The sequence below is a fragment of the Zeus faber genome, assembly GCF_960531495.2.
Source record: "Zeus faber genome assembly, chromosome: 15".
Classification (NCBI taxonomy): domain Eukaryota; kingdom Metazoa; phylum Chordata; class Actinopteri; order Zeiformes; family Zeidae; genus Zeus; species Zeus faber.
In genome coordinates this window covers 9,838,661-9,863,660 of record NC_137194.1, presented here as the reverse complement: position 1 = coordinate 9,863,660, position 25,000 = coordinate 9,838,661, and the positions used below count along the sequence as shown (strand labels likewise).

General features: G+C 45.3%; 1 protein-coding gene across 1 annotated transcript in view; it reads right to left on the bottom strand.

The window, feature by feature from the left end:
* LOC307240783 (TOX high mobility group box family member 2-like) overlaps nucleotides 1-25,000 on the bottom strand; it is a gene marked incomplete at both ends in the record, with an annotated part of 103,214 nt that overhangs the window by 16,994 nt on the left and 61,220 nt on the right. The window contains one exon of the mRNA XM_080014642.1: nucleotides 18,231-18,482. Coding sequence (XP_079870768.1) covers nucleotides 18,231-18,482 — 252 coding nt within the window. The remainder of the gene's footprint in view (nucleotides 1-18,230; nucleotides 18,483-25,000) is intronic.

Sequence of the window (25,000 nt, the reverse complement as noted above, 5' to 3'; positions counted from 1 at the left end):
CTTTCATATTTCCTGTCTAAATATGAAACTATTGCTTGTGTATTTCACAGCGCTGGGTAATAGTCAGGTTTTTTTGTGCTAGTGTGCTCGGTTTCATTAAAATATAATCATCCCTCACTTTTATGCAATGAGGCATAAGACAGGCGTTTGAAATGACATCTGTTCCACCCAGGCCTTTGAAGTGAGTGGAGAATAAATTGAAGAGAGAGCTAATGGAATGACAATCTGTGGAAAAAAAAAAAAAAGCTAAATAATCTCCAGGAAACATCACACGTATGTATGATGCACAACCCGACAGCCAACAACTGAAAAAAAAATCAGTGTTAGAATATGAAAAATTGTGAGCTTGTCTGTAGAAAAGCACACAAGAAAAAAAAAAGAAAGATAACTAACAAAAATAAGTCGTTTTGAGTCTTTTTTTTAACTGAGGAAGTTCCAAAATCTACAAATTCTACTGGAAATGCATGTTTCAAAAGGTTTGGGCTTGTGTTTTAAATTTTTTTTGTCCTTTCATTTAACTTAACATATAATTACAACCTCTTACACAGTAGTTTTAGATAAAGTGTAGATATTATTATTATTATTTATTATTATTATTATTATTATTATTATTATTATTATTATTATTATTATTATTATTATTATCATCATCATAGTATAAGATACAATATAAATATTATTATCATTTTCACAAAAGTAGTAGTATTAGATATAGTATAGATAGTATTATTATTATTATTATTATTATTATTATTATTATTATTATTATAGTAGTATTAGATATAGTATAGATTGTATTAATATTATTATTATTATTATACTATAGTAGTTTAAGATATAGAGTATTATTATGTTATTATAGTAGTATTGGAGTATTTCACCAACTTGTCGTCTAAACACCCGTTCAACGTTCATCATCATATTTCATACACAGCTCTCCCGGTTTTGCAAGAGGAGAAAAAAAAGATTGAATGCTGATGTCAGCAAGGACTCATCCGCTGTAAGAGAGAGAAGGTGAGAGAGAGTGAGAGAGAGAGATAGAGAGAGAGAGAGGGAGAGAGGGAGGGAGAGAGAGAGGGAGGGAGAGAGGGAGAGAGAGGGAGAGGGAGAGAGAGGGATTGGGGTTGTGTAATTCTGAATGGACTGCACTGTACTGGCAAGAGAAGATTAGAATTGACATCCTGATAACTGCGTCACTATCAAAACACCATGAGAGAGAGAGGAGGGGAGGGAGAGAGAAAGGGAGGGTGGGAGGGAGAGAGAGAGAGAGAGAGAGAGAGAGAGCGAGAGAGAGAGAGGGAGGGTTGGGAGAGGAGGAGCCTAGGAGAGGGCGAGACAGAGAAGGAGAGAGGGGAGGGGAGAGTGAGGGAGGGAGAGAGAATGAGGGGGATAGAGGGGGGGGGGGAGATAGAGGTGAGAGAGTTGGGGACGGTGGGAGAGGGTGGGGGGGGGATGAGGAAGGGAGGGATGAAGGCAAAGAGAGAGAAAGAGAGGGAGATAGAGAGGGTAAGAGGAGATATAGGCCGCTATAAGAAAGCCTGGCTCCCCACGGAGGGGCGACTCGGCCGGTGCAGACGGAACCAGGCGGAGGTGGAGCTGCCCTTCCTGGCAGGGCGCACAGACCTCCAAACAATCGGGGCAAAATACGTCAACAAATTCAAAGAGAAAACTCCCTCAATTAGACCACATCGCTGGATCAAAACAAGATGGCCGATCCTGTGGGGAGAGCGCGGAGAGAGCTGCAGACCGGCAGCAGAGTACACCTCTGCCTGCCACACTTTAAAGAACAGTGATTCCCACCACCTCCAAAACACCGCAGGGTGCACTGCCTCACCTGGGCACGCTGGTCATGCATCTGTTTGAGCGACATGTGTACCAATGCATATGTATGCAGTACATATACAGTAATACAGTATATACCCTATTTCCTCAAATATAAACCAGTAGTTAAATAAAAACTGGGTCTCTAATAAATGCCGGGGGCGTGGTCTACACAAACAAATACAAGCCTGCCTCAAATAAAGACCGGGGCAAAAACTGATCAGAGCTGTGGCGCTGCTCCGCTGCGGTGCTCCGCTCCCAAACAAAGCAAATAAAAACTGTGTTTTTTTTATTGCAGATGTATTTCACTTTCGCAATTTCCTACTGCCGCCGTAGCACATCGTGGATCTCTTCTCGGGGGCAAAATGAGCTCTGATCGCACTTGCTCCCCAGCACTCCAAGCAGGAAGTGGTGCGTTCGAGGGGAACTGAGAAAACTGTAATTCCCCCGTCGTCCACCACCACAAGTGCGACTTTTAGGGCACAAACCAGCTCTCTTTTTTCGCCATGCATGTGTTTGCATGGCATGTAGGCATATGATCAAATACTTACTAAAAGGAGGGAATTAGATATAAAAGCCTGCCTCTAATACAAGCCTGCTTCCAATAAAGGCCTGGTACCCTCCGCAGCTGAGGTAAATAGAAGCCCCGGTCACTACTAGAGGAGATACGGTATATATACTATATGTATATACGGGTGCATATGTGTGTGTGCGTGTGTGCGTGCATAGGTTTGTGTGTGTGCTTGTGTTATAGCAGGAACGTGTACTCAATAATGACAGATTTCGTGTGTAACTATTATTTTAAGTTGTTCTTTTTACACATAATTCTTACTTCTTACTGTTACACATAATTATCACATACAACTGTTCACCTTCACTGTTAATAATATGACTCTTCTATCCGTACAATGTGCTTTGGCAATAATGTACGTCCTTATGGCCGTGCAAATAAAGTTGTTTAATTGATTTGAATTAAATCGAGATAGAGCGAGAGAGAAGAGTGGGGAGAGAGAGAGAGAGAGAGAGAGAGAGAGAGAGAGAGAGAGAGAGAGAGAGAGAGAGAGAGAGACAGATGAGGGGGAGAGCGGGAGGGGGAGAGAGAAGATGGGACGGAAGGAGGGAGATCGGAAGAGAGCGATCCAGAGGACGAGAGCGACAGACAGAGAGAGAGAGAGAGAGAGAGGGCAGGGGACGAGCGAGCAGAAGGGATAAAGCGTTGACACAAGCCGAGAAACAAGATGGAGGAAGAGGGGAGAGGAAGAGGAAGATAGAATAGAGGAGAGGAAGAGCGAGAGAGAGAGAGAGAGAGAGAGAGAGAGAGAGAGAGAGAGAGCGAGCGCGAGGGAGAGCTACAGAGTGTCAGCCATATTTAAATCAGAGTATCACGGAGATGATCCACCGTCGAAAAAACACAGAAACAAAGTTCCAATACGCCGTCGGGAAAGGTGACTTGCAGAGAGAGTTTTAGGAAGCGGGCGGAGCAGGAGAGCACCGCTTGACGGCTGATCTCACCACACAAGAGTCTTTCAAAAACATAAATCAAAGAACGGCACCGGAATAATCTGCAGGAAATTGCAGAGTGGAAGAAAAAAAAAAAAGAAAAAAGGAGAGAGAAAGTGACGGGCTCGATTTAAGCATGAACACATAATACCCGAGTTGGACAGTTCTTTCTGATGAACCTGGTATTAGACATGCGCGGCTTTCTCTCCCCAAATAAGTCGCCCAAAATGTTGTCTCCGCGATCCAAGGATCCAATATCAACTTTTTTTTACGGTGGATTTGAGGTGTCTCAGAAATTGCAAAAAATAAATTAAAAAATGGAAAATGACAAAAGTTCAGCTCTTCAACACAGATTTGGTTGAGTTTCAAGCTGCAAAGCCGCAGTGTTAGTATATTTTTGAATACATAAATATAAATATATATATATATATATATATATCTATATGTATATACACCGATCAGCCACAACATTAAAACCATCAATAATAACCACTAATGTTGTGTAGATCCCCCTCATACCCCCAAAACAGCTCTGACCCGTGGAGGCATGGACTCCACGAGACCTCTGAAGGTGTCCTGTGGTATCTGGCACCAGGACGTTAGCAGCAGATCCTTTAAGTCCTGGAAGTTGCGAAGGTGGGGCCCCCATGGATCAGGCTTGTTGTTCCAGCACATCCCACAGATGCTCCATCGGATCGGAGCCTAACCCATGATGTAGAAGAAAACGTGATTCATCAGACCAGGCCACCCTTTTCCATTGCTCCATGGTCCAGTTCTGACGCTCATGTGCCCATTGTAGATGCTTTCGGTGGTGGACAGGGGTCAGCATAGGCACTCTGACCGGCCTGTGTGTTCTGACACCTTTCTATCATAGCAGCATTAACTTTTTCAGTAATTAGTGCAACAGTAGCTCTTCTGTGGGATCGAACCAGACGGGCTACACTTCACTCCCCATGTGCATCAATGAGCCCATGGGCGTCCATGACCCCTGTCACCGGTTCACCGGTTGTCCTTCCTTGGACCACTTTTGGTAGGTACTAATCACTGCATACTGGGAACACACCACAAGACCTGCCGTTTCGGAGATGCTCTGACCCAGTCGTCTAGCCATCACAATGTGGCCCTTGTCAAAGTGGCTCAGATCCTTACGCTTGACCATTTTTCTTGCTTCGAAAACATCAACTTCAAGAACTGACTGTTCCCTTGCTGCTTAATATATCCCACTTCCCTTCTCCAAAGACAATTAGTGGTAAAGAAATGTAAAAAAAAAAAATTGCATTTAATAAATACAGACCAGAAATTGCCAAATGTATAAAAATATATAGAATATACAAAGTTCAATTTTATGCACAGGATAAATTATTGGTAAGGATATATAGGGCATAAGTTATTACGATGTACTTACTTAATTATTACATTGTTATAGAAAATTGCATGGATATTACACAAGTTGAGGGTGGATTCCTGCTCATTTCTAAGTTAAATTGGAAATAAAAATAATCTCCTCTGTTTTTTTGAGCATTTTAATATCTATCCAGTTGAGCTTTGGGTCCTTCTAAATCAGATCCTAAGACATGAATCCGTCTTATGCGTTAACATATCGTATCCACACGTGTATGGATTTGTTTTAAATATAAAAACATCGTCCTCCGACAAGAGCGCTGTATGTTCGCATGGGAGTCGAGGTGAGAACGGACAAGAAGCCGTTTCAAGCTCAAGTTCGAGTTGGAGTTGCTGGCAATTTAATCCTTGTGTTCCAAACGAAGCTCTCTTCACGGACACACACAGCACACACACACACACACACACACACACACACACACACACACACACACACACACACACACACACACACACACACACACACACACACCTTCCCACCGCACCGTGCACTCTTCACACACTACTGGACATCACTTTGCGGTCAATCGTCCTTTGCACGCGCCGGATGTTGTGGCTCAAGTGAAAAATCAATGGTCTTCATCAAATCATTCATTAGCAAATTCATTTAAAATTGTATTCATTTCTGCTAAGCCTCCCCTTCCGCGTCACACCAGGCAGGAATTGTATTTTTTATTTTTTTCGAATCCAGAATCCAGCCAAGACTGAACACTTTCATTTCTAGACCTTTTCACAGCGAAACCGATTCCTCAAAGCACCTTTCCAGGCGACCTATAAGTCCCTGATTTCCTTAAAAACTTCATAGGTTTTAGGTTTTTTTTATTTTGAATTTTTTATTTTGGGGCCTTTGTGCCGTTGCTGAATGTTCCCTTTACCTTAATCCAGGGGAAGGTTGACTATATACTTTCCTCATCTGGAAGCCATTACACCTCTATGTCGCGGCGTCCATCTGTAAGCAATGAGCCGGCCGCACGCCGGGCGGACGACCAGAGCGCTGCGCTCATCAAACACAAAGACGAAATACAAGAAATACAGCTAGGTTGAATAAAAGAGATGACGGGGACATCAGCGGGAATTGCGTAAGGCCACGAAAGCGCCCATTGAGGAATTTGTGTCCGACTTGGCGCCGTGCCGGAGGAAACAAACAAGAGACTTTATGTCAAATGTGTTTGTTAGTGCTTCCCTCAGACTCACGGCGCTGGCAGCGTGGGTTTGACTCCAAACCAATATTCCCACTGCAGATACTCAAACAAACCGTAGCCGATCTGCTCACCGTGGTTTATTCAAAAAAACAACAACCGAACAAACAAACAAACAAAAAAACAAACCCAGACGGATCGGCGGAGCTCCTGCGTGCCCGGCCCTACTTAATCAGCCCAAATTGCGAAAGTCGAGGCCCTTGTATTTGGTAATGTGGCAAAAACAGTGGCAAGTGTGGGCTAATTAGATTAACGCCGTTTTAACGAGGTTGGCGGAGGCCCCCGCAGATTGAATTTTAATAAATAGTGGCAAAAAGCATCTGCTCCACACTTCCCGGCTCCGTCGGCGCCCTAATTGGCCCCAGCGGGTTCCTGTAGCTCGGAATTACACAGCGCAATTTAGCAGCGAAGGAGGAAAAAGGTGGGGGTTTCCATTCAGTCCAGGTAGGACGTGGAGTGGGGCGGCAAATAAAAAAATGATATATATACTGCACATAAATAAAACAGACTATTTTTTGTAATGTAGCTCTCTTAAAAATATATATTCTTTTTTACTTTTTATAATGATGGAAGGCATACAGAGAGAGAGAGAGGAGAGTGAGAGAGAGAGAGAGAGAGAGAGAGAGAGAGAGAGAGAGAGAGAAGCTGGAATGGATCTGGATGTTTGTCCTCTCCCTTCAGTCTGTTTTGGAGATAAATTGGTCCTGCGAGGAGGCCTCTGTGAAGGGAGCAGCAATGAAAGGGAAAAAACAATTAATCAAACATGAATGGACAGCCGCGGCAGCATTATTTCCATAGCAACAGCCCGGGGGGAGGACTCGGACCCTCTAATGCGAGCGGGTGATGTTTCTTTGTAAACATCCGCACAGCGGGGGGAGCGAGCCAATGAGCGAGCGGCTGGCAACAGAGGCATCACCGACCGGCAGCCTCCTCGTATCAATCGAAGTTTCCATTATCTGCCGCTGAAAGGGGGAGAAAAAGCATGGCGGAACGTTGCATTCTGGGGCTTTCTGACAAGATATACATCGCGGCGGCGTTGGCTTTCAGCGGCAGGAGCCATTAAAAATCTCCAAATCAGGTGCCCGCTTGAAATCTTGTCGTTGATAACTACGAGGAAATGCCAGGGGAATTGTGCCACAGCAGAATAACGACCCCAAATTATTAATGCTATTATCATTTTTGACATGTGGGAGGAGGGTGGCGATTCACCTTTCGTTTTTTCTTTTCTTTCCTGGTTCGAAGAATCGTTTTGTTGATAAGTCGCACAAAGCGCAGTCTTTTGCATACTCACACCTTATGCAACCTCCATCTAATCCAGCGCTCTGCTCTGCCCATCTCCAGCTGTGAACAACACCCGTCAGTGTGTCTGTGCACAAACATTACAAAAAGCTATTATGAAGGGCTACTCGCTGGTTGCCATAGGTACTATATGCTAATTCCCCATCCAGGGTATAGTTGCATATCGGGTGGAGTGGCTGGGGGCGGGGGTGATTGTAGTCAGAGCAACCCTTTGTTTGGCCGCAGACACAGACCCCGACGGCTGGAAAGACATTGGGAAAAAAAAAGAAAGAAATGTAAGAGGTTTAATATCGAAAACACACCGTCCCTCACACCCTGTTTAGGTGGGAGTCGTGCAATTGGTTTTAGTTGCTCAAAGTAGGCACTGACCTGCAAACAATGACAATGCGAAAAAAACGAACAAATGGAGGGTCGGAGGGTTTCAAAAAAGAAACCCTCCGACAAACATGTTTCCGTCAGTATATTCAACACAAAGGCTATTTGCACCGATAAGAATGAAGGTCTACCAACCAGGGCTGTGCCATATTGACTAAATCAATATTTAAAAATGTTTTTCCGGAGAATACCTCGATATTGATAATTTCACGGTATTTTTGGGGGTGACTATTGGTGCCTTCATGAGACATTTAAACACGGCAACAATCGTTCCTAAGACATTATAGGATATTATGACCAAGCAGGTAGATTACTTGATTAGAACGGCGAGAAGTATTTACTTTACTGTAATGCAGCGGTAAACACAACATTTAACAACACCGCGATATGTCCAAAATCCCAGACGATACTGATCCCATTGATATTTTACCATAATGTTGTTGCTCAGTCTTACAAACACCTTACTCATATTTGGACCGATGGAACGATGGCAACCTGGAGAACTGCGCTGGAGGTCGAAAACACACTGTCCTTTTATTTGTTCCTTGTTCTAAATGTATCACTTTTTTTCAAAACTGAAAAGACGTGTATTGTTGTGATAGTATATGAATCCCTTACACACCGACCCTACATCCCAGCAGAATGGTGATTCACGCCAGTATGTCCAGGATGGTAAAGGCTCAAGTCAGCAAATCCTGCCAAAACCATTAACACAGTATTCTCAGTAAGGTGCTGATGAATAAACCAAATATGAAGAACCACAATCACATTCCAAATAAATACCCTATTATTACTATAATAATAATAATAATAATAATAATAATAATAATAATAATTATTATTATTATTATCTCATGCAGAGATGTAAGGAGCATCTTCTACTCTGCTGTACCAGTCCTGCAGTGCTGGGAAACAGTGACTGTGCACGGCGGCGGGCCCGGCAGCAGCAGCAGGTATCTGTAACCTCCTCGCCGGAGCGCTCACCCCCTTCAAAACCCCAGAGGTTCCCCGGGCGAGAGTAATGGCTTCTTCGCGCAGGGCTGCGCTGTGCTATTGTGGAATCACAGAGCGGTTAATTGAAACAAATGACTCTAATAATAGGACATTATCCCCACAGGCTGGCTTTGTGGTGGGGCCTAATTAGCGCGGCGGCAGCGGCGGCGAGGAGGACGAGTCGCCGCCACGCTGATCCCCCAAAGGAAGCAGCCACCCCACCACCACCGCCGCCACCGCCGCCGCCGCCACCACCACCACCACCACCACCACTCCCCCTCCGTCTTTTTAAAGTGGGCAGAGTGGGAATCTCTCACTTACAGCATGCGAGGATGACGGGGCCTTTTCAGAAACCAGCGTGGTAAAAACAAACATGCTAAATGGCTCCACTGGGCTCCTCCATTTTCCATCCCGGCCCCTCAAGAGCTAAACCGATCGCTCCTACGCCCATTTGAGATCACAGAATGGGGACAGTTTAGGTTTTTTCCTGCACTATTTTGACCCCGTTGTCCCACCATACTTACTTAAGACTTTATACCAACGTCGCATACAAGTGCTCGTATCCTGTGCTCGGGTCCATTTCCCTGATGGTTACTGTGACCGAGGTAATAAAAGAAACATCCCGGCCCACGAACAAGTCTTTCCGTTCACGGTTCTGTGATATTTTCAAACCTGGCGCGACGTTTCCACATCTCAGACTTTGATAAACCAGACAAATTTGAACCTTATCGGTCACGTTTCAATAACAGTCTATGTTACGAACGCAGATATAATGTACACCTGGGTTACAGCGGCCCTTGCTCTGACCTCGCCGTTTCCTGGAGCCGCGGGGAGGGACGGGGCCGGACGGGGCACCCTGCTACGGTGTAGGTACCAGATGTGCTCGGCCTGCCAGATCGGCTCGCACGCGCGACTCAGAGGGTGAAACAAACCCCTCGACGCAGTGAAAGTGAGTGTGGTAGCGCGTGCTAGCGCGGGGAGCACCACTGGCCCTTCTCATTTGTCGGGGAGGTGGAGCGGTTAAGTTTTGTATGAGCCTGGCATTTTGACCGGCAAGTAATTTATTTTTATTTATGTTGCTTTTCTTACATTTTACCAGGTAAAAAAAACAGTAATTACAAGAAGCCAAACATCAAGGAAGTGACCGCACCCAACAAGTGAGGGTACCATCAAAATTATTCTGACGCTGTTATTTTAAGGTAAAAATGTTACATAATCCCGCTTTGAAGGTCATCCCTCCTTATAAACGGATTATATTGGTTTGATCGAAAACCCTTTCACTAAAACTTTACTAAAACTATCAAGAAAAAAGAAAAAAAAACTTAAAAGGCTGACGCTTTGTACCAACTGACTGTATTGCCATTATGAAAGTCCCTTTTACAAAAAAAAAAAAAAAAAAAAAAAAAAAAAAAGGTATTATAAATACTCCCCTGAAATGGAATTACTTTAGTATCCTACAAATACCTCAGAGATAAAAGTACTCACAGCACAGTACATAAGAAGAAGCATTTCACCCTTGAACAGAACCAACATCTGGTCAAAGCCCTTTTCTCACCGGGCCTATTTTGATTACAGTACTACTGAAATCTCCTTCCTCCCATTATAATTGTTTACCCTTGTTCATGATCTGAGAGAGCGAGCCGCAATACAATTCTTAAGTCTCTATGACCACGCTTTTTTAAATATTCATTAGCTCTAACTGTCGCCTAAGGTTATTTGAATTAGCCGCATGAATATTCATGCGGCGCAATGAATGCTCATTTGTTTTTAATGCTCAATCCGTTAATACGCCCGTTCATGACTTTTTTCCCATCCGTGCATAATGAGCGACGCGAAAACAAAGCTTTAGTTGTGTTTTTTTTGTTGTTTTGTTTTGTTTTGGTTTTTTTGCCAGCGCAATTCATTTGGAAACGTATTTGTTTTCACTTACAGCAAATGGAGTGTCCTCACAATTATCTTGTTGTCATGTTTCTTGACAAGTCGCGAGACACATTCCAGTGCCCCTGCAGTTGGAGTTGCACCGAGGGGCATCCGTCTTTTTTGCAAAATGAAAAAGCCGCCACAGAGACACGGCCCTGCTGAAGCAAAAAGTGATTTATCTGCAAATGTCAGCGAGATGTCATATCTATCCCCGTGATGGGCAGCTGTGCACACAGACCTGGTGCGGAAACATCTGAAAAGCTAAACTGTGAAAGAAAACACAGGGCCATTCCAGAAGAATTCAACTGAAATGAGCTGAATCCAGGGGCTGCGATAAAACACAGCTTTCAATTTAATATTTACTCTACTACTTTAATATATACTTTAAGGCGTACTGTATATTCCAAAGCATTTACACTTTACTCCCTATGGTTATGCATTGGAGAGTGACAGGAGAAAAAGAGGGGGGGAGGGGGGGGGTGTCGGGGGGGTGGATTCGATCCAAAGGTCATCGCTGACATGATGATTTATTGATTTTGCAAGACAACTTTGTTCCTTGCCGTCCTTAATACCATAAATGGTACAGTCTCCAATCTCATGCCTTGCCTCTAACTGGAACCAGAGTTGTGGCGTGCACGCTGACCCCTCCATCAAATGCACGGGTATGTCGCCCGCGTTGCGCACGCCGTCCGTGATTCCACGCTTTTGTCCTGATGCCACTTTGTGAGCCTTTGATGGATCAGTGTGGCAGAAAAAATAGCCAAGTTGCAACCTGTGAGGTTCAAACCCTTAGCTTTTTTTTTTAAACCATTGGGTTTTTTGTAGAGCCTTAAAAGTCTTCCTGTGACCTTTTTAAAGGCTTGCGTGAGCCTCTGTCCACCTCTTCTGGCACAGTCAATAACAAGGGACATCAATATAACTTATTTTTTTTTTTATATTGCCGTATTAAAACGTCTGTGGCCTTTTCCCCCTCGCTGTCTATGTCCTAAATGCCAAGTGATGCAAAACAAATTTCTTTCAGCAGATTAAATGAAGTCAAATTGAGTCAAGCTCACGTAACCTTGCAGCAATCAGTCGCCGTGTTCAAAATGTGTCCTGCAAAGCGGATCAGCGCAGACGCGGGCGCGGTACCGCAGATAACCGCGCAAGACAGGTGAGCGGCCCCGGCACGCACCTCATCGCCTGCCTACTCGTTCGAGATGCGCCGGAGCGGGTGTTTATTTCTCAAAACCCCAAAAAAACAATTCACCCGAAAAATCAAACAACGCTAATTGTCGCCACGCAGAGTGTTAGACCGGGTGATTGTCGCCTGTTAGCGACAAACACGCCCTGCCAAAAACAGAAATGCGGCACCACATGTTCAACAAGACCGAACCAATCCCCAATACGGATCATGTGACTAAGCGTAACATGAACTTGCAGATTTGGCAGCTGCTTTTTTGGCGAAGAGGCGCGTGTCGCCCCCCGCCCCCCTCAGCCAGTCTCATTACGCCGGTAATGAGACAGGGGGGCTGACACTCTATTTCAATATTTAAATATGCTGGCGTCCCTCAAGGGCCCGTGTTGGGTCCGCCTCGCGAAAAACCCCTCCACGACCCCTCATTAACGTCTGCCTGAGAGTTCCCTGCCTTTTTTTTTTTTTCCCCCTAAAACAGATGAATCTCAGTGCCCCCGCCCCCCGCCCTCCGACCCCCGCCCCCCTTAACTGGATATTACCAGCGAAACCCAGAGACCGAGGGGCTGGAAGGGGGTTTGTTGAACAGAAGCAACCACCCATCACCCCCCGGCGCTCGGGTACAGACAACCCTGACAGCTCAGGGTGAAATAGGGATTCTCCCTCAGTAATAAGCGCTCCCACCACGGAAATGGTACATTTCACAGTATCCAGTCATCCAAAACATGGCGCCCGTCGCCTTGATTTCGAGTCCGTCAATCTGTCAGCGTTGGCGTTGGGCCAGAGTTAAGGAAAGGAGACGATTATTTAAAAAAAAAAAAAAAAAAGCATTTTCTCACTAACCTTGCTGTTCAGCCTTCTGATTGTCTCGCCTCTCGTAAAAATGAGCAATTTCCTGTTTTTCTTTTTGTTTTTTTTTCGGTTGAGGGACGGTTTCAGAGCTGACAGTCAAACGTATTAGGTATTAGGGGAAACACTTGACGGTCACGCCGTCCGACAGCGAACCCGGGTGTAAGAGCCAAAATGCTGTTTTGTATTCATGTTGTAATTTCGTTTGTGTAACACTGGGTGGCGCATGTCTGCAAATTGACCTCAGGTATATAGGGAGGAAATACCATGGTGTTGGCAGGTGTTTGACCCGGAAGGGCAAAGGGTTTTTGAACGGTTGCGCGCGGCCCCTTGTTGCTATGATGATGGAACTGCTGTGGACAATGTGCTGTATGGGAATAAATGGACGGCTTTGGATTCCCACATCAAGATTGTCTCCATGCGTTTGTTTTGTTTAGCACAGGGCAATCAAGTGAGCATAGCATTTTTAACATCGAGCGCGTCAGCCAGGTCTTCCCCGGTCTCAGGCACCTCAGTAGTCCAGTGTTAGCCCGAACTCCTTTAACACCGGGGTTTGAACGCGGAGGGAAATCTGAGCGTCCGGTTCAAACGGGCGCTCGTACGCATAGTACTGGTCCTTCCACGAAGGAGGGCCCGCCGAGGCGGGATCGTCGCCGCAGCCAACGGCGACCGCCGTCCAAACTCTCGGCTTTAATAAGCGTCCGACGCTAAACGGACGCAGCTCCTACATTTTCAAGCCACGGGGTCACGGAACGAGAAAACATTGTCCGAATGATAATGGCAGTCAGTGCTTTTATAAATGTGTTTGCTTTTGGATCGATGCATGGTTTGCAAAAAAAATATAACACGAGAGAGAGAGAGAGAGAGAGAGAGAGAGAGAGAGAGAGAATCCCAAAGCAGGGAGAAGTTTACAGCTCTTTAGCCCGGGGCTAAAAGTTGTACCAAAAAGCAGGAACATCATCCCCGGAGACCGAGCTTATCTGTTGCTCCAGCTGTGCTTGCGTTCGTAGGAGGTTCATGTGAGCGCTGCATCCTTGCGGTAGCGTCCCGGGCTCCGCACCTTCAGCGATGAAGCGCTGAAGAGGTGGACGTCGGGACGACCAAGCGCCCCCACCCCCGTCCACGCTGTCTGTCCACCGGTCCCCTCCATTGCCGACGGTGTCGCCGATTTTGCCGCCACGCCCTTGTCCCACATCCCCACGCAGAAAGCCAACCTGCGCTTGTAGTTTCCTCAACCCAGACAACCGACCAACAAACAAACAGGCAATCAGCGGCGTCAGTTTGGGCTCCCTGACCACACCTTCCTCAGGGTGGAATTTGGGTTAATTGACTTGCGGGGACGTCCGAAATGCCAAGAGCCCCGGTGGCAGCGGAATGAGAATCACCTCTTGTTCGATTGCTTTCTAACGTTTCACAATACGCAGCACACGCTTTCCCATTCCTCAGCCACAGGAATAAGCTCTTCTTGTCCCAGGAGATAATAAAGGAATTGAATAACCCCACCCCACCCCGCACCGCCTCCTCAAACCCCATCACTCCACCCCCCACACACACACACACACACACACGCACACACACACTCACACACACGCACACACACACTCACACACACACACACACACACACACACACACACACACACACACATACACACACCAACCCCCCACCCCTCTTCTTTCTTATCGGTCATCTATTTTTCCAGAGTAAGCTATTATTTGCGGCGGTTGCCAGGCAACAGGAAATATTAATAGCGGCTATTATTAGCCGGGCTGTGCAAGAGTAGTACTAAAATGTGGAAGTGGGAAACATGAATGTGTTACATAAATCTTTGGACCTTTCTTGCTGTGTGCAAGTCTCTGTTTGTGCGGTGATTTATTGTGCCGGCGGTTCATTTATGAGAAAAGAGGGTGTGAAATAAGAAAATGGGAACATTACCCTGAAGGGCTATTTGAAAATAAATAATTGCAAAGGTGAAACAAAAGCTGGTTAAGAAGCAGGCACACGCACGCACGCACGCACGCACGCACGCACGCACGCACACAGATGTGTTACTGGTGGAAGTGGCCTACTTTCTTGCGCAGACTCCCATACGGATGTGGCACATGCACGTGAATCCATGCATATTCTTTTTCCCCCCGCCGCACTTAGACCGGGACACCTTTACAGCCGGGACTGAGTGATGTTACCTCATAAAGTCAACTCATCCAAATTGCAGAGATTACGGTTTCCCACTCCGCTATGAACCGAAGGAGGTGCATCGTTTGGCCATTTGCTAATAACTTCACAAAGCAGATCCGGCGTGCACGCGGTGGGGCTGCCGGATCTTGCACATTCAGCTCAGTAGCCATTGGCTAGTGACCTAATCCTGAAGGCTGCTTTAACCGAGGCCTTAGCGACCACACACAGAAAATGGAGCCTGCAACTTATGCAGTTTGATTCTGAAAATCACATAAGACCTGATTAACGGAGGATAAATGCCATGGATACTCACATTAAAGCATAAATATTCATGATGGAAGCGGGAGAGAGAGGGGGAAAAAAAAAAAAAGTAATATTTATGTCAGATGAAAGTATATAATGTTGAATAATTCACCGCACAGGCCATTTATAATTTATCTGGTTCGATTCTATGATTAAAGCATTCTGAATGTGTTCGCCAGGGGTGTTTGCATGTTCGGTTTGAAGCATGCTTAACGCGTGAAAATACAGTACTCTCTTCACCGGCTGGTTGGAAGTTAGGGTTCCTCCGCATCCTTTTGAAACGAAAAAAGTAGCTGACAAGGGAGATCCCTTCATCCCCTCCGCCCTTTCAAAATGTTCTCAAGAAAATGTAACCCCCCCCCCCCCCAACACACACACACAGACACACACACACACACACACACACACACACACACACACACACACACACAATCCTCATCGCCAATCTTTTTTTTTTTTGCCAATCACAACAAACGAAAATGCACGGCATGGAGCTCGCGCTTCCCTTTCCTGGTTCACTTTGGAGCAGAATAGATATGAACTCCCTGCTGGTGTTGGGAGCTGGGGAGGCTGGAGCTCTCTGATTGTGTAAATGTTGCATGCACCGGGTCACTTCTATTTCAGAACGACCTTTCACCTTTCCTGGCCGCCGCGCAGCAGCGAGGGCCGTTAACAAGGTTATTCCAATAAGAGCCTCACCCCACCACTTGCAAGGAATATTAACACCTGTGTCATGACGGAGATTAAAAGGAAAGTTTAAAATCCTTTTGTTTAACCTTGATGACGGCTACGTGAGCCAGGGCGCCCCGGTGTGGAATTTAAACTTTGCAGCCGCCGCAAGGAGCGGGACTGGGGCCTTATTTTCGGGATATGTTGAGCAGTTGGCACCTCGGGCGACACTTTGCAGGGTGTGCGTCAACTGGTGCCACACCTAAGCTTCCTACGCAGGACAAGAATGGCGGAGGAGGAGGAGGAGACAATGCCAACCCGCCGAAGTGTGTCCAAACTCATGAAATGTGGTTATTCTGGGAACTTTTGAGTTTTGTTGTTCGCCGGTGGCACATTCTCAGTGGAAGCGCTTTGTAAATTCTGTGTCACCTTTGGCGTCCTGGCATTAAGTGCATTCCTGAACGAGCAACGGGAGATTTTGAGCACAGAAAAATATATTTTGCAAGACCATCAATTATTTGAGCCAACAAAAATCTATTCCGTGCACAATAAATGTATTTGCATGTTTGCTATTATCCATATTAACGTGCAATAATAACCCCTCTCACTCATGCGCCCTCTCACAAACTCTTGCTCGGTGCGCTCACATTGACTCTCTCTCTCTCTCTCTCTCTCTCGCTCAACCCGCACACTCGCGGCACAGCGCTACAAATGTGCCACAAAAACCAGCCAGTCAGAGGATCGGAGAAGGTCAATTCTCGGGAAGATTAAAGGGAAGATTGGCTGTTTTGTCTCCAATCACAACACTTCAGCGTGAAGCCAAGCATCTCCCTCCTCGTCGCCGGGTCTCCGTGCCCCCGGCGTTTGTGGGCGTGTCGGCTCAAGATCGACTGGCTGTTGTGGGTGCGGCAAACGTTTCAAACCTCTCTCCCTTTCCATATTTAATTGACATTACGGTATATAGAAAGATTGTGCCGTGTGTATTTTTTCAAAATAAAGTAGTGGGGCTGATTACTAAGCAAAATGAATAACCTCTTAAAAAAATACTTCTTCTTACCGTCCCTTAAAATAAAGAATTGTCCTTATTGGAGAAACAGAATAACTTGATCCTTATTTTATCTATAGTTTAAGGGATGTTTTTAATTAAAAAAAAAAAAAAAAAAAAAAAAAAAAAGAGCCTAATTATGAACAGTTAGGCAGTGGTCCCGGCTGAACACAGGCTGCAACGTATTTCAAACGGAGTGAGAGTGTGATTGGAGATGAATCAGCCAATCAGAATTTGCTTTCTCCGATTGGTTGGTTTTGTGGCACATTTGTAAGGCAAGGTTGAGCGTGCACAGAGTGGAGAGGTTGAGAGAGAGAGAGAGAGAGAGAGAGAGAGAGAGAGAGAGAGAGAGAGAGAGAGAGAGCGAGAGAGAGAGAGAGGGACAATCTGAGCGCACCGAGCAGGAGTTTCGAGGGGGCATATGAGAATTGCACATTAATATGGATAATGGCAAACATGCAGATACATTTTTGTGCACAGAAAAGATTTTTGTTTGCTCAAATAATTTATGTGCTTCCAAAATGTGCTCAATATCTCCCATTGCTCGCTCAGGAATGAGGCACAAATATGAAACCATAGCATTGCCCTGAGGTTGGAAGTCTCATTCCAAAGAAAAAGAACGATCTTCATGTGGACGTAGCTACTTTATGGAACCTCAGTGTTTCCCCCGAGGATAGAGTTGTAGCAGCAGCGGTGAAATGAGGGAATCCTATCCAAATAATATGTACGAGTGGGATGGAAGCAATTTCTTAACTGGGGCCCAAAAAAATAAAAAAATAAAAAAAAAGAACAAGGAAGGAGATGGGAAGGAGGGAGCGGCCGGGTGAGGGAATCCCTCAGTTCACTTTGAGAGTGACAGCTTTTCGTGCGTCACGGTGGCCCTCGCGCATGGTGAGGCCCGGCTCCAGGAAGAAGAATCGGACGTGCACGTGGAATACATGCTATCTTCGGGAATACTTTCACCGAAACTAAATGCATCAAGTTGGATCCTCCAATGGTGCCGACAGTTTGGCGGCGGCAGTCGAGGACATAGATTGAAAAGAGAGCCGTGAAGGTGCAGTAGGAGGAGTCTTAGCGCAGGTATCTGAGTCATACGAATAGGAAGACGTCATAGTGAAGCACATTTTCCAAGAAAGAGTGGAAGAGATGGAGTTGGAGAAGAAGATGGAAGGCATAAAGAAAGACGAACGTGGGACGACAACTGTGTGACCATTACGATTGACCAATTGGCCTGGAGTATTGCTTAGCTCCGCCCACATGGCTTGGTTGGTACGGTTGGTACCAGGCCAAAAATCAACCTAAAACCAACCAAGCCTTGGAAAAGGGTACATGAGTCCCAGTGGTGGAAAAGCGCCATTGGAGTTTCCAACAAGCAGGGCCCAGATGGCGTAGAGGGAGGCGCATGGGCCCACATGGCGTCGACATTATCTGGATTTGCACTACCTCCGGGCCTGATTTCCATCGTTTGAGCCCCGAAAACGGAAGTGAGAAACGGCGTACTCACCGAATGCATAGGCCCAGAGAGGAGGTGGCTGTCCTGCCCCAGCATGTTGGACATCATGAGGGCGGGCAGCTCGGGGTAGGAGTAGGGGTTGAGCAGGCCGTTGTGAGGCAGGGAGTGGAAGGGGTAGCCCGCCTCATGCTCCATGAGGTGCAGCAGGGAAGGGTCAGCATGGTTCGGGGGCGTGATGGGCGGGATCTCGTAGTCCTCGTCCCCCGCGCCGCCATTGCTGCCTCTGCCGTGACTGGAGTAGTTCTAAAGGGAGGAGAAATAAGATCAAAAAAACGATCGGAAACCTCAAAGATGCTTTAGATTGTCAAAGGAAATGTTACAGACTTGTTGTTTCTGTGCACTGGTAAGTTAAAGCAGTGAAGTGACAGAACGGCAAATAAATTAGATTAACTAGTGAATAGATGCGTTATTGTCCTCTGGAAGGACATTTGTCAGTACATACAAAGAGCACACATACAAATACATATACAATATATATAAATAATATAATGTAATATAATATAATATAATATAATATCATATAATATAATATCATATAACATATATATTTCTTATATAGATAATATAATATTATATATATATATATATATATATATATATATATATATTTTATGTCTTTTGGTCTTTCTTATCTTTCTGGAAATAAAAAAACAATAATATATTTTTTCATTTCATTCAAAGTTAAGGTATAAAGGGAAAAAAACCCTCAAAAAATATAATAGAATCAGTTCTAAGGATCCAATGATTACCCCAACAATCTCAAGTACCACCTTCAGTGTTGCTCTGCAGTGCAGTTCACAGTAATATCCTTAAACAAATCCACAACTGAATGCCTTCTTCCCACTGACAATTTATTTTAGACCCGGCTGGATCGAAACCACTCAATGAGCTTGTGACCAGTTGAAACACTTAAGATTGTGTAACACTAATAAGGTGACACATGAGCAAGATGCGCGCTTGTCTGTCAGGGCCTATCTTGACATAATATTGTGGCGAGAAATATGGCTTTGTGTTCTCAAAAAAGCCCACTGAGGGTATTCACCAGGGAATGAAAAGCAATTTTGTCAGAGGCAATCTGATGCCGACTCCCATTTATAATGACTGAGGAAAATTAATCATCGCAAATAATATTCCGGTGTCAGCTGTTCAAGGAGGTTTTTAATAGAATTTTTATTATTCATGTCTCATGGTACACATCAAGCAGTCCGTTCTGCAACATTTCAGAAATCAATTCAATATCATCCTCGTGTAGGCTGTCACCCCGCCTGCCAGCGCATCCATTCATCTTAAAAACAAATACTTTTAGCAAACAAATGACAAAGGATGCAGAGGAAGTGCCAGAGTGTCGCTACCAGCGGCATCCGGGGCCCCGGCGACGGGATAAAAGTCCCATAATGGGTGCTGTCGTAAAGAGCCAAAACAATAATAACAGGGAGTAGGTTCGCTATCAGTGCGGATGATGTGCTATTCGCCATTCCCATAACACTCACTCTACCTGCTTGGCGCTCGCTTGGAATTATTATCACTGCGGATCCCTTTTCCCACCGTAAAGCTCCGGTAAACAGCTGAAGCTTTCTCAGGATCTTATCAAGGGCAGCGGAGAGGGTTTTGTCTAATGAATACCAAAATACGGCGGAGTGCTCTGTTGTACTCCAAAGCTGTTGGCTCATTTCTGTGTGTAATGGGGTCGATAGGGCTGGAGAGACGCTCCTCTACGCTAATTATAACTTTATCCAACCGCCACCTACTGACTCTGTGAAATTCCAACTTAAATCTAAGTTAAATCATACTTGCCTTGCAAAACCGGCATTTCGGCATGGTGAGCAGAGCGATACGGTAATGGCTGGATCACGGTTAGGAAGCGTAATCTGAGTGGTATTTTCAGCAAACAACTCCAAAAATGTTTTGGGGACCTCAGAGGCCGACTACATTGAAGTCCCTGTGAATTCAGTGACTTGTTTCTCAACACATTACACATGACGGAAAGCCATCGCTTAAAGCGTGTGGAAGAAACTGAACCATGTCGTCCTGAATTGTGCCGTTAGACCGTTTTTCGTTCACCATTTTCGTGGCCCATTTTTTTTTGGGCGGGGCTAAATCATGACTCGGTGGCGTAGAGCGGTCGTACTCGGCATGGCACCGCCGCCTAACACTGTATGAACACCAGGTCGGATGGTGAAATGAGCTAAGCTAACAGCCCGGAGTTGGGGATAAAAACTCTGTTTTGGGAATAAACACCTAAGGTAAAAGAGTCTTCAGGGAGACTGAGAACTCATGCCACAGACACCAAAAACAAAAAAGAGCCGTCCCATGGGGACGCCCGGGGTGTGGTTACGTTAGCATTGGCTGCATGCTAGCAGGCCGTGGAGCCCCGACCTGGCCTGCGGAGGAGCCAGCAGGGGGGCACCGGAGAGCGGGGAGTCCCGCAGCCAGACAGCGGCGCTTTGAGGTTGAACAACTACACACACAGGACTGAGTTCAGCACAACATTTAAACATGGAAGTTACTCCAACGTCTGGTTTCAGCGTCTTCAGAGGACACGCCCCCAGTGTCTCAGAACAGAGGGAACTGCCTTTCTTACCTCCACGATTTTGAAACCTAATGTTTTATACTTGCCGATTCTTTTTAATCATTCAAATTTGGCTGGGTGGTAAATAATACATTTTTCTGTGGTGTGACAAACTCAGAACACATTTTATTTTCACTTTACAGCCACAATAGGTCCCCTTTAAAAGCAATATAGAGCATTTGACCTTGTGTTACTATACTGAAACCACCATCATCACACAATGTTATCTGCGGCTTATAGCACTTTAAAAATAAAAAAAGGGACATGTCACGATGCTGAAATTAAAAGTCATTGTTCGATATGGATTCTGCCATTCCAAAAGTAACTGTGAGAAACGCTCCTTGAAATGCTCAAAAATTCAAGCCCCGATCCAAATACAATACTTCCATCCATTTTGGACACATTGATGAAACATAACAGATTTAAAGGTACTTTAAGTCTATTTTTTTCTCCCCCAACTGCTGTTGTGTTTGTGTTACATACTAGAACCTTGTTATTCCTTCTCCGAAGCTTCTTGTGATGCCCTTGGCGATAAGACACAGGACAAGGACATAACAAGTTTAATATTTTCAAACCGAGATAAATAATTCATGTATAAACTGTCTTTCGGGACGTGGTGCAGAGTGGATGAAAGAGAAAAGATCGGTCAGAATATTCCAAAGTGTTGATTCAGCCTTCCCCTTCTGACCTTCACCCTTCCTCCACACCAGAAATTTAAGCAAATCTTTCATTCTGCCGGACAAGGACACACAGCATTTTCGGACCTTTGAACATACCACATATCAATTCTTTCCACATGCCCTCTCAATGACACACACGTGACATGAGCTTATGAAGTTGGAACCTGAACAACGCCGTCCGTGTGCAGTATGGGGGCGTACGAGAGAGGAAAAGCAATAAAGCAACTGGAGCGATTCTCTATCAATTCAATTTACAGAATATACTGTAAGTATAATTCTGTAGACGCGGGGGCGGGATCTTGATGTAAAGGCTGCACGTACTGTCGCGTGGGGCTACCCAAGATTTGCCCTTGATTCCTTAAAGGATTTGAAATAAAACATCATATAGAGTATATCAAAGAGATACCCCCTTTGAAAGCCACTGTGTTGGTTCTGTAGGGTTGCCAGTTGTGTTCTGACGCGAGGCATTGCAGTTCGTACCTGGCAACCCCCAACTCACTTTGAAGCAGTGTTTCACAGCTGAAAAATCTATGCACTCAGCGGATGAATAGTAGGTCGAGAAGACCAATATTTGTTGGTCAAGGAGTACAGATTGACTTCGCTGAGCTCTTACCATTCCGAGATCTAGCTGACATTTAAACACTGGAAGTTTGAACGAAAAAGGCCATTGTTATTGCACAAACAAAATAATTGGGGTAAAAAAAAAAAAAGAAACCAATAACTTTCAATGGGTATACCGTGTCCTATGGAAAGTCAACCGGCCATATGCCTCTTTAGGGAAAAACAGCGACAGAGAGTTGTTGCGGTGACAGACAACAGCTGGCCATGCATACATAAGGGTCTTCCTGTCCACCCACCGAAGCCTCGACATACAGACGGCTAAAGTACATTTTCAAAATATATTATGAGGATGTCAGAATTCACCTTGGAAGATCAACCTTCCATAGCGGGCGAAAATCAAACTCATCAGTGTCGGAGACAGGGTGCTGAACTTCCGCCGCCGCGTCCTATATAAAAGTGGCCGTTGCAAGGACGTTCCTCAGGGTCCGCAGAGGACACGTGACCCGGCTTTGAAATGACAAGCAACCCCATTTGTTTGATGTATCAACAGCAGCGGAAGAGCGCTGCAATACCTGGAGAGGGGGAAAAAAAACGAATTGTGGAAACCTCAAAAGCTTTGACCGACAGCTACTGGGGGGAGTTGAGGAAGGAGGGCGTTTTCAAAAAGGAGGTGTCCGTCACTAACGTACAGGTGGGTCAGGGCGGGCTTGGGCCAATAGCCCACCGCCGAGGAGGGAGCCCACGCCCCCCAATGCAATTCCCTCAAATGTCACATCAACATGGATTTAATTTAGGAGGGTGAAAACAGGGGTCTGGCTCCCGATTGCAGATGCGGGTGGACCTCCGCCAGAATGAGCGTGAACTCCTAAATGGCAGAAGGAAGTATATTCAAAAAGGTGCGGAGAAAAATCCAAAATAAAGAATCACAGGGGCCCAGCCATGGCCGCAAATTTATGTCGGTTCTCTCTCTCTCTCTCTCTCTCTCTCTCTCTCTCTGTCTCTCGAAAAAATAAATAATAATAAATTGCAAACCTTGAGGTTATAGGGCAAGGATGAAGGGCGAAAAAATATGTCTGATCTTTGTAGCGGAACAGAGAGGAATAAGAAAATTTGTCAACGCTCGGGCCGAGGGCCGGGCGTTTTTCTTTCTTTCTTTTTTTGGGAGAGGAGGCAATATTGTGGTCCGAGCCACATTTCATATTCTTATTCATTAGATGGAATCGCAAAAATAAATAAAATATGTTGTCTCGTAGTCACCCCCCACCCCCACACACATACACACACATACACACACACACGCACACATACCCCCAGGGAACATGGAAGCCCCAGTAATCACATACTGCACAATAGCCGGAGCATAATCCCCTTTATTTTTATTTTCATGATGTCACTCTGTTTAAGCCCCTCGCTTCATGAGTGGAGAGGGGAGGAGAGAGGAGGAGGACGAGGGGGTTAAGAGGAGGAGAGAAAAAAAGCAAGGGAGGAGGAGGAGGAGGAGAAGGAGGAGGAGGGGGAGGGGGGAGGAGGAGAAGGACGGGAGGGAAACAAATGATGTGGATCCGTCATTGTTCTTTCTCTCTGCCCTCATTCCAGTCAGGGTAATAAGAGAACATTGTGATTTACTGTCAGCGAAGCGCAGGAGTGCATCAGAGAGAATCCACTGCAGCAGGGGCCATTAAAATAGATTTAACTTCCCACAGTATTAGGCCAGATGTCTACACTTCTATTATATTTCAATCAGCCATGACCTTGGTCTCCATATGATGAGAAAGATCACTGGAGGAGAGGAGGGGGGAGAGAGAGAGAGAGAGAGAGAGAGAGAGAGAGAGAGAGAGAAGAGAGAGAGAGAGAGAGAGAGAGAGAGAGAGAGAGAGGGAGGGAGGGAGAGGGAGAGAGGGAGAGAGGGAGGGAGAGAGAGAGAGAGAGAAAGGGGGGGGGGGGCGCTGTGTAGGAAAACCAATAGAAATATCAAACTACTTAGTCCCACTAAATCTCTCTGCTCCACCGTGCTGCATATATAGCGAGAGAGGCCGAGCCCGAAAATAGATCCAAGGTTTCAAGTTCTTTTAAAAGGGAGGATGAATCATTGAGTGCACTCTCTCTCTCTCTCTCATTCTCTCTCTCTCGATAACTTTCTGCCTTTTTTGTTAATTTTTTTTATATATTTTTGCACGGAACGTTATTTGTTTTATTATCGCTTATTTATTTATTTCAAACGTGAGAAATGCGGAACAGCGACGACGACCCCAAAAGAAACAAAAAAAAACAAAAAAAAACAAAAAACACCGCATATCTCATCTCGTTGATGTTTCTTTAAGCTTCACGTGTCAAAATAAATGAAACGACGACCCGTGGAAAAAAAAAAAAAAAAAAAAAAACACCAAACCAAGGGGGGAGACATATTTCCGCACGTTTTTTACGGCTCCCATATATTGAATTTCTCTCCGTCGCTCTCGTGTTTGATGAAGGATTATGTATTTCTCTTAATGCCTCTTAATGTCTTTACTTTTTCTCCTTCCTACTGTGGATCTTTGGCAGTTGAGTAAAATTTCCACTACAGTGCAGACAGCGCTTCTGCGGGGCGGGAGCGGCGAGGAGGGTCAGCGGAGATGAGCAGATCTGCTTGTTCCATTTCGGAGGCTGATGGTAATTGGACTTATTGGCTGACATGGGCTGACCTACATAAAGATCCAGCAACAATCCCAATCTACAGCATCCCTCCCAACATGGGCGGGGGGAGGCTGGTCTCCCCTTGCACTCAATTTCATTTCATTATACAGTATTTTATTTACTCGTATAAATGCTGTTGCTCGAATGATTGTTCGCAAAAAAAAAAGGGGAGGGAATTTTTGTGTTTGTGAGGTTGGAGGTTACAACCTCGCAAGCATTTCTGAATGCTGACAATGACTTAAAGAAGGAGAAGTTATGCATCCGTCTTAAAAATAAAT